Genomic DNA, 14,287 nt, shown 5'->3' with positions numbered 1-14,287 from the left:
GCCCAAGCTGGATCCCATAATAGTGGAGTCAGTCTTGGGGGTGGGATCCAGGCATTGTATATTTTAATTGATCCCAGGAAATTCTAGTGCACAGCTCAGTTTGAGAACCAGTAATAGGCAAGTGCTTTCAAACCATAATATGCGTACACATCACTCAAGGATCTTGTTGACATGAAGATCCTGATTCAGTGGATCTGGGTTTGGCTTACGATTCTGCATTTCAAACAAGCTTTTGAGTGATGCTGTTGTAGCTGCTCCAAGGACTTCAATTTCAACAAGGATGTAGACAGTCCTGCGGACCAGACATAATTGATGACTGGTACTTGCTCCATATAAACTAGGGCTATTGGTGTTTTACCGCTGGAGAAAATAGCTCTTAGGACACTTCCAGGATGCACAGCCATGTGCCATGTAGCGATGCTTTAATCAAAGATGGACTGCAGTACAATGGTTAGTCCACAAGATTGTATCACCAAGTAATATCATAGTATCCTATGTACAGACACAGCCTGTTGAGTTTACAATTGACAAACTTGACCAACACTATGTGTAACATGAGGGCCGGCTTGTTGGGGTTTCCGTCCCGCCCGGTACCCCAACAGCCGGCAAATCCCAAAGAGAAATTACACACAGGACTCCATAAGGTTATAAACTGATTGGCTCATTAGGTCAGGCTACTTATTAGCTCTTATAACTTATGTTACCCCATTATTCTTATCTACGTTAGCCACATGGGCTCATTACCTTTCTCAGTGTGACAGCTTACATGTTGCCTCTTCGGTGGTCTGCCCAGGAGTGGCAGAGGAACCTCTCTGCTTCCCAGAATTCTCCCAGTCTCTTTGCTCCACCCCTACTTCCTGTTTGGCTTTCCCGCCTATACTGCCTGCCTGGCCAATCAGCATTTTATTAAAATATGATTGACAGAATACAGACAATTCTCCCGCACCATTTCCCTCTTTTTTTTTTTTAAACAAAGGAAAATACCCATAGTCCATTTGTTGGGAATGTGGGCGTAGTATTTCAGGCTACTTCCTGCTGGTTGGGGGCGCTGATGATCTTATGGGGACCTAAAGAAAATTTAGAATTATCATCAATTCCTGACTGGAATATCCTGTGAGTCTTGATCATCTCAGGCAGCAGTCTTGAATCTGTTCTGGATGTAGAACTCAGACATCTGGGCCATCTGTTCCTATCGGAGATTTTTCAGGTGGCCTCCCTTGGTCAAAGATGATTATTCTTAACTCTGAATAAATCCAGAGTCTCTCGTTTTCTGTGGAAACAAAAGCAAAATCTCTTCTCCAAAGTAACATACCTTTTGACTTCAGTTTTGAAGCCAAGGTATTTTCAAAATTCCTATCTTGGGTTAGTTCAGCAGCATTTATAAACAAAAGTCTTTTAGCAGTTGTTGCTCCTTCCTCAGCAATCAAACAATTTAAAGAGAGCATAATAGCATACAGTATGAAGATTCTCTGTGCATTTTCCATCTTTATGTGGCTTTATTTTAACCTCTATTTTTTTTATTTTTACTTTTACTTTTTGAGACAGGATCTTTGTATATCTTTGTCCTGGAATAACACTGTAGACCAGGCTGTCTTTGAACTCACAGAGATCCTCCTGTCTCTGCCTCCCCAGTGCTGGGATTAAAGGTGTATGCTACCACACCTTGAACTCACAGAGATCTGTCTCTGCCTCCCAGGCATTGGGATTAAAGGCGTGTACTACCACACCTTGAGGTCACAGAGGTCAATCTACCTCTGCCCCTTGAAGTCACAGAGGTCAATATGCCTCTGCCTCCCAGCATTGGGATTAAAGGTGTGTACCACCACACCCAACTACTCTCTTTCTTTCCTTTTTACTTTAAGAACTTTAACTTTTAGCCTGCATATACACACTGTAAACCATTTAGAGGTTTTTTTTTTCTCTTTGAATCTCTCTTTACTGTATATTTTTCTTTTTTTGACCATATGAGTCTTTAATTTACAAAGCAATATGGAAAGCCATGGCTTTGACAACTAGATCCAGCTCATTCCTTAGCTTTCCAGACTCATAGCTGAGATACCAGCCACAGCTTTGTTCACTGCCACAACTCTGTTGTGTTTCAAGGTCCTTACTAGCAAGCAAGCTGCAGCATTCTGCTCACAGACCACACTCAGTCGGACTGCCTGCCTGAAAGAGTCAAAGTTTGCTCTGGCAGGACATCCCATAAAGCCGACATTTTAAAACAGCACAGCTTTTTCCTGCTACAGCTTAAAACCGAAAAGCATGCGTCAAGCTTTTCATCAACACCGTTTAAGTGTTTCATGGCAGGACCTCTTAATGAGCTGCAAGGTTTTGCAGCTAAAGCTGAGTCAGGAAGCCTCTCTTAGATGAGAGCCTTGCTTGCCTCTAGCAAGCAAAGTAGACCCGAGAAATTGCTGCTACAAACAAAACAAGCTTTACTCTATTCTTTCCCAAGCTTTCTCAGGCTTTCTGTGGATTCAGTTATCCACGTCTGGGCGCCATATGTAACATGAGGGCCGGCTTGTTGGGGTTTCCGTCCCGCCCGGTACCCCAACAGCCGGCAAATCCCAAAGAGAAATTACACACAGGACTCCATAAGGTTATAAACTGATTGGCTCATTAGGTCAGGCTACTTATTAGCTCTTATAACTTATGTTACCCCATTATTCTTATCTACGTTAGCCACATGGGCTCATTACCTTTCTCAGTGTGACAGCTTACATGTTGCCTCTTCGGTGGTCTGCCCAGGAGTGGCAGAGGAACCTCTCTGCTTCCCAGAATTCTCCCAGTCTCTTTGCTCCACCCCTACTTCCTGTTTGGCTTTCCCGCCTATACTGCCTGCCTGGCCAATCAGCATTTTATTAAAATATGATTGACAGAATACAGACAATTCTCCCGCACCAACTATGGATCTCAGCATATATCAAAGTCATTAAGTGATATGTGGCAATTATTTAAAAAATAATTGCTTTAGGGAAGAAACTTGTCTTGGTTAGAAAAACATCTAGATGAGATTTGTTTTGTTGGAGCAGGAGAATGAGTCACATTTGCACCCTGTTTATGACTAAGAGCATCACTGGGAGCAGGAGTAATCTTTGCTTCCTCCGTAACTTCTCAACAGGGACAGAGGCCCAAGGACTTTTAAACCTTGCTCAAGCCTCTTAGCCCAGAATATGTCCAAACTAGCCCAGGTCATTAAAGTTGTTTTCTCTGAAGTGAAGTCTACTTTCTGAATGACCTCAGTCCAGTAATCTCAAGGGCTTCACAGGGCCTTCAAGCAACAAGTGATCTTGGCTCAAGTTGCTATGAAATAAATCCCTCCCCACTTGCTCTCCACACTGAAGTAGCCACTCCCGAAGTCTTTGCTTTGAGCTGCTTGATTCCTCAGACCAGGCACCCTGTGCAATCCTTTGGTTAGCTTCCATGGTGAAGATGCTTTCAATTCATAAAATACAATAAAACCTTTATCTAGATGGTGATCTGGGCCTCTGAAAGGGCCCCTAGTATACCCTGTAAATTCCTGGCTCAGAAATCAGGCTTTCCCTGAGTCAGGGACTTTGCCCCTGGAATTTATAGCACATGCTGAGATTTCTTCAGTTTGAGTTGGCACAGGGTCTACAGGGGTGCTTTCAGTGGTATGAGTTAGGATGTGACTGAGGACATTAGGAGTAAAGATAGTAGGTTTTGTGTGTGTGTGTGTGTGTGTGTGTGTGTGTGTGTGTGTGTGTGCGTGTCTGTGTGTGACACTTAGTGTTAAATATCCACAATAAGGAAATGGGTGAATTTTAACATCTGGAGAATGTTCTAAATTATCTGAGTGGTGATAATCAAGTAGCTTGCTTGTTAGATGAAGCCACAAATGAAGCCTCCTTATAAAAGAAAGTATCACTTATATAAAAGTATGTCAGCTTTAAGTAGATTCCTGTGCAATGTTGTGGAAGAGATGGCCAGAGAAGCAGGATAGCTTGTATGGATGGTTACCCAGCAGGGTGCGGGTGTGCTTCTGCTCACTGACTTACCACCTGGGAGATATATCTGAGATTGCCTCCATCATATATGTGGTTCTTAGAAAGAAAATAGTCATTCTGAATTTGTTTTTTTGGTTACAGCAGACAAACACAGAATGAACCAACATTCTTTGTCCACAAAATACTTTCACATATATACTGTTTCCTGGGAGTCCCTCACAGTGGAGGTGGTGGCCACCATTATGCTATCCTATGACACCAAGGGCCCCACCTCTGTAGTAACTGGTCTTGCTGGGCATTGGCCACTCTAGGTCCTCGTTTTCTCACCTGTCAGAAATGTCTGGAATAGGTTAGAGGAATGCTTATAAAATTCAGCACCCCAGTTCACCAGGATTCTACAAATGGCAGCCCGTTCAGGGTCCGAACACAAAGGGTTACAATACCAAGCCCAGAAATGTTTGAATATTCATTCAGATACTAATTCATCCAGAAAACATTTCCTAAGTGCCTACTGTTCACTAGACACAGTGTTGTTTCCAAGGAGGAAGGCAGTCTGCTGCTCGTAAAGAAACAAGGAACTACACAAATTCAGTATGAGGGCAGAGTCGGGACTAGACAAGGTTAAGTCTGAGTCCTGTGGGATCTCCGTGAGAATGAAGGAAGTCTCTTTCGAGTTGAGTCCCAACATCTAACCCATAAGCGGAAGTTAGGTGGGTAAAGACAAAGGCCAGAGAGGGTTCCAGGCTGAGGGGGCAGAACCTGTCCCTGGCATAATTTGATATTTATAATACAGCAAATCTATGACTTTACAAGCCTCTAGGTCCAGTTATGTTCTCAGACCTTCCTTCCCCACCATCCTACATTGCCATTTCTCCCAAAGTCTGTCTGGGGGACATACAGGCTACAGGGGTGAGGCCGAGCAACTGACCAAGAACAGAAAATGAAAGTGGGTCCAGATTGCCCATGTGCCCATGTTCTTCTAAGTCACACCACCATCATTTACTAGATCTCTCTCTCTCTCTCTCTCTCTCTCTCTCTCTCTCTCTCTCTCTCTCGCTCTGTGTGTGTGTGTGTTCTCTATCTCCTTCCACCATGTTTTAACACACAGTGATAACGGGCATAGGAAAAATGGTTAGTGAGGTTTTTTTAAACCTATTTGAAAATGAAGTTTTAGAAAATCCAAACACAAGGAGACATTCCCTGCCCGCTTTACTTGAGCTTAAGGTAGTGGTTGCTATGATGCCCTTCGATTTGAAAAAGTCCAAGCTCATCCTCTTCCCACACTAATCAGCAGCTTGGCTGAGTGGGGATGATGGGCCTCTGCCTCCTTCAAAGTCCTTAACTACCTTCCGGGCTTATCCTCAGGGAGATAGACTTGCCCTTTGAACCCTCAATTTGTGAGTTGCTATTTTTATTCTCAGGGCTTACCTAGCCAGGACTTCTAATACCAGCTTCTGCAGCAGCAATGGTGGAGGCATCACCCTCTATCACCAGCCCTTGTCCACTGCTGACAGTGTCCGGAGCTGTGGGAGGGTATCGCATGGCGGGTTGAACAAGAAGAATTGGGACAACTAGAAGAGAGAAAGATTCTTTCTGGAGTGTGGCAAGGTAGATGATAGAAGCTGTTTGTATCTTCTTAACCGGGGTATCCCTGAGAACAGTGTCATACCTGGTAGAGAAGAAGCAGCAGAAACAGTCCGTCTTGGCATGCCAGTGACCTCCGGAGAAACAGATGGAGTTATTCCCAGGCAATCTTTGGCTGAGAACTCTTAAGGCAAGAAAGGCGGAAGTGAGACTGTCCAGTGGCTTCCTTTCTTTTTTACTCCCGAAATACTTGAAATTTATTTCCTCCACCTGCACTCTGGCGTGGCCTGCATGCCGTTTAGCTTGTCATGTCTGTTTCCAGAAACAAGGAGGCCTCAGAAAAGAAAGACCTGCAAGTCTTCCTGTCACTTCTGTGATCTGAGGACAGGTGGGTACCAGCTAGTAGGCCGAGAGATGGCCTGCCGTCAGTCCTCTAGTAGAATTGCCATAGACCCTTCAGGCTGTATTCCCCAATAACAGAAACGTCAGTGGGGACAAGCTAGAGCAGAGCCCCAGGGAGAAACTAGACTGCTGACAGGTTTGTGAGTTTGTTGGGAAACACGTGGCCTCTCCTTTGACTAGGTCCTATTCTCAGGTCGTCTTTGCTGTCGTCCTCCTCGGGGGCACATGTACTCCATGCTGAAGAGGAGGCTGCGGGGATTGTTCTTGCTAGAGACCAAAATACGGAGAGGATGCCTGAGCCTGGCCTGAAATTCTAGTTCTGCTCTCAGTTATCTGACTTCACTGTGGAATGAATTTCCCTGTTGACAAAATGGGCATGATTCTAGTCTGAAGATGTCATCTCACGGACTGAGCAGTCATGCACTGGAATTTCTCAGCAGAGGGTGGAACCAGGCAAATGTGCAACTACTCCATATCTTGTTATCTGTGGGAGGCACCCAACTGTGACAAGGTCCCTTCTTCATGGCCTTATCGGGACAATGCTGGGAAAGGCAGCAGGCATGTTAGGGTAGAGACCTCTGGGAAGTCCCCTACCCTGGCAAGGTCTCATCCTCCCACCCTGATCAGGAGAGTACGACAGGAGGTGGCAGGCCTAGATCAGGGCCAGGCAGAGGGAACTAAGGGAGTTTCCCAGGAAACAGTCAGGGCTAGCACTTGAGGTGAAGGTATGTGTAAGTGACGGGTGGAGAGGCATTCAGAGAGTTGCCTTCTTTTCCTCGGGAGTGGGTGAAGGGAAGTTGAAAGAAGGAAGGACTATGGAGGGAGACTATCACTTCTGGGACTCTAAATAGACACAGTCCTCATGAGGAAGTACAGAAAACTCAAAGATGGCACAGAGTGTGACTTGGTTTCTGCTGTTGCCTCTTAGTCACCGGTCTTGGGCCGGTGTCTGTAGGTGGCTTCTCTGACAGTTGTCCTAAGATCCTCCTTATCTTTTTCTCATTCTTTCATGGGAGTTCCAGCCAGTGTGAGGGACCAGTTGGACCTTTGTGGAGGAAAGCTTAGATTCGTACAGCCTCCACAGGATTGTGTGCCTCTGCAACAAACGTTTAGCCAGCTGTTGCTGCTGCCTCCTCTGGTGTGTTGTTCCCCCCCCCCCCGTTCACGCTACAGATCTTGTCTGATGGAAGACATACAGCTTCGCTAGATTATAAGCTCTATGAAAATAGAAGCCTCATCTCTTACTCATAGCTTAGACGCTAGTCCTCAGAATGCAGAAAGCATATACAAAATAAGTGGGTTACATAAGTGAATGAATGTATGCACGTGAGAATGATTGTCATTTTGAAAATTTGACGTTTTCTGGGCTGAATTAAGGTTCTGTCTTCTCAAGAAGAACTAAGACCTTTGACTAGGGTAAGTGCCCTCAGCCTTTCTAGAAGCAGGCTGCCTCCCAACTGTCCGAGGGAGATTTCTGCCAAGGTACTGGGTCAACTTGTAGTTTCCAGAGGGCAGATTGCCCACAGGGACACGGGCTTTACGGTCCTCCCTTGGAATTACTGCAATGTTTCTTGCCAAAAGCATGACACACCACTTATACGCTACAGCACTGTTTCTACTTTCCCCACCCCCTCCTTCCTCAAAGCAACTCCTTATTCTGTGCATTTGACATGTTTTGATGGCTTGAAAATGGAATTGTTCATTTGCTAAGACTGCATTCCTATAATAAGATTGTATTTAAAACACCATGATGTGCTGGCTTACCTCTCTCTCTCTCTCTCTCTCTCTCTCTCTCTCTCTCTCTCTCTCTCGTTTGAGAGATTGTGATGACCGTTTAGGGCTGCGAGGATAAGGGCATGATGACCACAGGACTAAAGCCTGGTGTGGGAGGTCCTTCTGTCTATGTGTTGCTTTTATTGGTCAATGAATAAAGAAACTGGCTTGGCTTTTAGCAAGATAGAAGGAAGGTGGAGTCAGAGAGAAGCCATGTAGCCCCTCCAGACACAGATGCCCAGACTTTTCCTGGTAAGCCACAGCCTCGTGGCGATACGCAGATTAAGAAAAATTGGTTAAATTAAGATGTAAGAGTTAGCCCATAAGAAGTTATAGCTAATGGGCCAAGCAGTGATTTAATTTATACAGTTTCTGTGTGGTTATTTCGGGGCTAAGCGGCTGGGAACTAACTAGTGGCCTTCTGACAACAGAAGTCTACATAGGTAAGACAGCTGAGGTCAAGAATCTGTTTTGCCTCAGGCTTTTCCAGTGAAATTGAGGATTATTGAATTATTATTAAGCCCAACCACACTCCAGGGCTGCACAGATCCCTGAGTTAGACATGGTGCCTGCCTTCTCCATGGTAACAAGGCTAAATATGGACGCGTTTCCATGGAGAGCCATACTGCAGCTGCAGCCCTGCTTCCTCCAGGAAGCATCCTCTCTGGGCTTCTTTGGCCCCCTAGGAAGTGGCTGTCAGTGTTCAGGAAGCATGTAGGGCATCAAGTCCATGGCTTTCACCTTGGAGAATTTTTGTTTCCAACAGATCCTTCATTTCTCCTAGACCTAGACCCATCAGCTCTCCTTCTCCTTGGTAATTAGATGCTGGGAGAGGCCAGGGGTCAGAAAGATGGACACGTGAGCCTAATGGGCTCGATGACCATTCATGAAAACCATTCCATCTTCCCTTTGCTCTGAGGAGCAGGGAATGTGATTGGCTAGCGGGAGACAGTAAGACAACTATAATGAGCCTTGGGCAAACACACTGCTCTCTCAATCTCCAAACCTATTGGAAGAATTTTTGCCACAGAGTTTTTGAAATGCTTTCTGAAGTTTTCCATAATTTCAAAACAATCTCATAATGACATCTACAAAGAGTTTTTCAGTGTTCCATTCTGTAGTCAAAGAATATTCAAATGAGACAAGGTTTTGTTTTTCCGTAAGGGAAAGTAAGTCTGCTGCCTTTTCAACTTTGAACTAGCTCAGATCTCTACACTTAACTGTCTAACAGAGCAATGTGGAATGAAACTTTGTTTTTGTTGAAAGATCAAAATATAAGCTGAGTATTAGGCTTAAAAATATCCTGTTTAACATCACTTGGCTATTTAGAGATTACATCATGTGTGTTTATAACTTAATCGCCTGTTAAATTGGGTCTTTATAAGCACAGCTGATCATATGGGTGTGTTCGTGTATATTAGGAAATATCTATAATGAGTATGTATACATAGCGAGCTGGGTTGTGCTGCCCAGTTAACTAAGCTATGGAAACTATTTTGAGACGAGAGAGATCTTGCAATGCAGTTATAAATAGTCTCTTAAGAAAGATTCTTATTGTGTGTTCTGTGTTTCAGGCCACGTGGCACCAGAGCCAAGTGATGGACGATCTGCAGTCCCAGAACCTCTCTATGGACATGACTGACTCCCCTCCCACTCTGGCCAACAACAGACTGGAGAATGGCATGGCCCAGCTGATAACTACCGAGGCCTGGAACATCAACTCCACTGACCTGGTCAAGAAGGCTCTGGTGACCGTGCCGGCCCCATCCATTCTGAACCCCCCGGCTGAGTCTCAGAGTGGCATGGCTCTGAAGGTAGCGGCCACCGTGCTGCAGCCCCTGTGCCTTGGGGAAAGCCCCGTGGTGATGCCCATTCACATGCAGGTGGAGGGAAGCTCTGCACCGGAGCTCAACCCCAACGGCAATGCCACCTACGTGATGACGACACAAGGCCCCGTGCAGCTGCCGGTGGTGTTAGAGCAGCATGTTTTCCAGCACCTCAACTCCCCTCTGGTCCTGCCACAGGAGGCCCCATGCTCCTCCAATGCTATTCACAACAACCTCTTCCAGGGGGCCGAGGACTCCGAGGCCCAGCCTCAGCTCCTGGACCTGAGGATCCCAAGCCAGCCGCAGGAGCCCACATTGCCATTTGAAGCTGTGCTCCAGAATTTATTCCCCACCCAAGGCTCTCTGGGCCCTCCACCTTGCCAGCCTCCTCCTGGCTATGCTCCAGTGCCTCCGCAGCCCTTTAACTCTTCTTTGTCCCCCCTGGTCCCACCAGCTACCCTCTTGGTGCCCTATCCTGTGATTGTCCCCTTGCCAGTGCCAGTGCCCATCCCCATCCCCATCCCAGTGCCTCAGAGTTCTGAATCCAAGTTCAGCCCCAGTTTCCCCAAGCCGCCATCTTCCTTCAGACTGCACTCCTTTAAAGGCACCCAGACCACCCTGGAAAAGGATGAACTGAAGCCCCTAGACATTCTCCAGCCAAAAGAGTATTTCCAGCTCAGCCGCCACACAGTCATCAAGATGGGGAGTGAGAATGAGGCACTGGATCTCTCCATGAAGTCAGTACCCTGGCTCAAGGCTAGTGAAGCTAGCCCCCCAATCTTCCAAGAGGATGCAGCCCTGGACCTGTCCCTGGCAGCCCACCGAAAGGCCGAGGCTCCCCCAGAGCCACTGTATGACAGCAGCGTGTCGGCAGACAGCCAGGGTCACACTGTGCTGGAGAAACTTCCTAGTGGTATGGACATGACCTTTGCCCCTGCCAAGCCTCGTGAGGCCTCGGTCATGATGAATAACCACATCAACGGCAGCAATGGCACTGAAATGGTCAGCCAGTCCAGCCACCCCGGCAGTGAGGTGAAGGCTGAAAATAACACTGAGATTGTAAGTGAGCCCCAGGCAGCCAAGGTCATTGTCTCAGTTGAAGACACTGTGCCCACCATCTTCTGTGGCAAGATTAAAGGCCTCTCAGGGGTATCCACCAAAAACTTCTCCTTTAAAAGAGAAGACTCTGTGCTTCAGGGTTATGACATCAACAGCCAAGGAGAAGATTCCCTGGGAAATGCCGAGCCCCTTAGGAAACCCATCAAAAACCGGAGCATAAAGTTAAAGAAAATGAACTCCCAGGAAATACACATGCTCCCAATTAAAAAACAACGGCTGGCCACCTTTTTTCCGAGAAAGTAAATAAGGGCTTTAAAACATTTTTATGATTAGGACATGGGGAAAGGTGCATTGGTTTTTTAAAAAAGTCATCTAAAACAAATTATCTTTGTTAATTATTTTGGGGTGTAGGTGGGAGGCAGAAAGGCAAATTAGCTAGAATCATTTTCTTTTTTAATTTTTGACTTTTCACAAATGAGTAAATAAGAGCAACCTATTTTTCAAGCAGATTGCACATTTTTTTGCAGCTTTAATGGAATATTGGGTGAATCAGAGGGGTAAAAGCTATTTTCATTGTCACAAAGTGCTTTGATGATGTAATACCTAATAAAGGGTAGGATGAATATTTCACAATAAACGTTTGTTTGCACTAATTGGTTGCAGTATTCTGTCATTTGTAAAATTTACATTTCTCAACTGGCAAGACTGGCCTAAACCTTTGCTTGTAAAGAGTCTCAAATTTATTACTGTTTAGAGACCTAAGCTCTTCAGGCATGTTGGGAAATATTGCCTTGTGTCCCAGAGAAGGAGGATTCAGTGTGTGTATGGTCTCTAGCAAGTCACTTTTCCCTCTGGACCTTTTTCATGGCAAAGGACTAGGGAGGGTACCGAGAGGTGAGTTTCAAGTACTCAAGGCCCCTTTCATTTCTCGTCATTCTTCAGTGTGTTTTCTTCTTGGACTTCCCACGTCTTAAAAACAAACGACTGTAAAAGAAAACAAAAGTTCCTTTGGTTGGCATTGAAGCCCATGCCTGTAGTGCCGCCACTCTGGTGGCTGTGGCCAGAGGGTTGTAAGCTGAAGGCCAGCCTGGGCTTCATAGCAGGTCCCTTTCCGCCTCCAAAAGAATTACCCCCTCTTCTCTTCTGGGACCTCGGAGTTAAGCTGAAAATGGCTGCCCTTTGGCAGGGCAATAAGAGCATTGTTCTTAATGATTTGAAAATCCTGTCAGTCAAGTGTTGCAGGTCACTAAGAATCAGATGAAAGTCAACGTCATATGAATTTAGACCACAAGAAAGAGAAAATCTTTGTTGGATTAGCTCAGTGGTTCTCAAGTGAGGATGATCGTGTACCCCTTCCCACCGCCCTGTAACCACCACTACCAGGGGATGGCTGGTTGACCATCTTATGATACAAGATAGCTCCACCCCCAACAAAGAATCACCTGAGCCACAATGACAGCCACACTGAGGGCTGCGAAGCCCTGGCTAAGCCACTTCTTGATGGATGGAAGCAATGCCCTTGCAAGGAGAGAACAGTGTATTGCTCTTCCATGACAACATAAAGCCACCCACACAAACGAGGAGCTGTGAGCAAGTGTCTAAAATAGACCTGCTAGGTGGCACATCGTACTTGTGTCTGAAACGGTGCTGGCGAGAGACTGATTAGAGCAGGCCTGCTTTAAAACTTAAAGCTCTTTCTGTCGCTTTTTTGCAATTAGTATGTGTCCAGCTGTTCCTGGGAACATGAACAGGAGGAAAAGCAGCTGTAAGACTGTTCTTTTATTACCAGTCCCTCTGTGAATAGGGCTACAGTTTTAACTGGTCCTGAATCATAGAACCAGAGTGGATTTGGAGTTTTCTCTTTCCTGCACTTTTTCTGTGCTGTTCACACTTCTTTTTGCAAAGTGCAACCAAATAGCTGGTCAACTGCCTGGGCAGTCTCATTCTACATCAGCCAGACGCCATCTTTTCAGACTTTACATGGTATTGGCTTTCCTCATTTTTTCTGCCAGTGTGAGTTTCTGGCCATGTCTCCTAAGTACAGTATGCATTATAGTTTCAAGTCAAATAGACATGTGCTTAGGGACTAGTGTTGCCCATTTGCTCGCTATTGTTTCTCCCTAAGCTTTGGGTAGTTTCTGCTGTCATAGAGGATGGCATAGACTTCTTCTCCCAACCAGCAGGGTACATGTAGTCAATAGATTTGAACTGGTTGTCTAGATTTGGGGAACAAAACTTACAATTTGCTGTTAGAAGCAAGTCCTTAAAGCAATAGACATACAAGTGGTAAAGAAGGCATTTGTAGACTACAATTACCTTAAGAACCTCAAACCACAAATTTCTTTTGGTTATAAGGGGGATTCCCTTCTGTCTTCAGATGGAAGCTATGCTTTAGGGAGGAAGAGCTACTCCATCTCTAGATTTTAAGATATTGGGAGCCCTGGTTCAAACCCTGAAATAGGCCTTCTTCAGCTGAGCCACACCTGGTGTATTAGCCTTACTATTCATTTCGCCAGGGAACTGGGGCAAGTGTGTATTATGGGTGCTGGTGGTAGCATTGGAAGACTTGACCATTGGGATTGATGCACAGAATATTTATTGTGTTGTGCTATGGAGGCAGGGATTCTCTGCTTGTTTTTCTTCCCAGCCTTTGATGAAGGCATTTTGTTACCTGCTGGCCAGGGAGTCAGGAAAAAGGGCAGGGCCCGTATTTGTGTCCAGGCTAAGTCCAGTTGATTGAATTCAACATCCTTTCTCAAGTCAGAAGTTAGCAAATTTTTACATCAGCCTTTGGTGCTATTAGCCTGGAACTCTGCTTTCCTGTCTGAGGACTGTGATTCTCACAGGGTTCACCAAGTGGGGCACCAGCAAACTCTCCAGCCACATCGTTTTTCTGCTCAGTTCAGCCCTATAGTCAGTGTTGTGCACACCCATGACTACTGTATCCAGGTAACCTACTTTCAGATTTTAGCTATGAAAGGTTTCCATCAGCTTTCTCCACTGACTTCATTTTCCAGCTCTTCTCAGAAATATGTTGAGCCAACTATCAGAAAGATCAGCTTTTTTGTGGTTTGTACAAAAAAAAAATGATTAGTCCTTGGGAATGTTGATATTTGCTAATACTTGTTAAGATGGCTTCAGCTGGCATCAGTTCAGATCTGATTTAAAAAAAAAACAAAAAAGAAGATCCACAAAGGTCCATATTGGGGGACAGAAATCCTCCTATAGGGCAAAACATTATTGATCTAAAGAAAAGGAAGGATTAAGGTTTAAAGACGTTACACTTGCTGTCTTACCAAAGGAAGCCCTTGGCAATGAACAGAAAATTCTAAAATGTGGTCAAAAAGTTTTTTTAAAACTTAAAGGTGCAATTATCACAGTTTAAGCATGAAAATAAAAGACTTCAATCCAGAAAACTCCAAACCCAAAAAAAGAGAGGGGGGAGGCAGAAAGAAAAGGAGAAGGAGTAAAGGAGGGAAGGAAGAAGAGGAGAGGGGGTGGAGAGAGAGACTGTTGCAGAGAGAATATGTCAATATCCTCGTTATCTTCAGAAGCAGCATAATTAATAAAACATCAGGAAATGATTTAGATTCCATTTTACAAGGGAGGAAATAGAGGCTCAGCAGAGTTTTCTGCTTTCAGTTTTTAAGCATCAACAACTCAAAAATATGTACT

The 14,287-nt window shown here is 45.2% G+C and overlaps 1 protein-coding gene across 7 annotated transcripts in view; it reads left to right on the top strand.

Moving 5' to 3' along the window:
- The window catches only part of Rai2 (retinoic acid induced 2), a 64,707-nt gene extending 53,442 nt beyond the window's left edge, over positions 1-11,265 (top strand). For 5 of the 7 annotated variants that reach the window (XM_048440666.3, XM_048440665.3, XM_048440663.3 and 2 more), the window contains one exon: positions 9,302-11,265. In XM_048440666.3, the coding sequence (XP_048296623.3) occupies positions 9,326-10,915 (1,590 nt within the window). In that variant the 5' untranslated portion in view covers positions 9,302-9,325 and the 3' untranslated portion in view covers positions 10,916-11,265. Of the gene's footprint in view, positions 1-5,919; positions 5,941-7,861; positions 7,980-9,301 lie in introns of those variants that run through there. The other 2 variants (XM_085685059.2, XM_085685057.2) reach the window with 2 other exon arrangements.
- Positions 11,266-14,287: the final 3,022 nt, after the last annotated feature.

This window comes from Myodes glareolus, chromosome X (genome assembly GCF_982192425.1).
Source record: "Myodes glareolus chromosome X, mMyoGla1.1, whole genome shotgun sequence".
In the NCBI taxonomy this organism is placed as follows: Eukaryota; Metazoa; Chordata; class Mammalia; order Rodentia; family Cricetidae; genus Myodes; species Myodes glareolus.
This window is presented reverse-complemented; position numbering and strand designations above follow the sequence as displayed.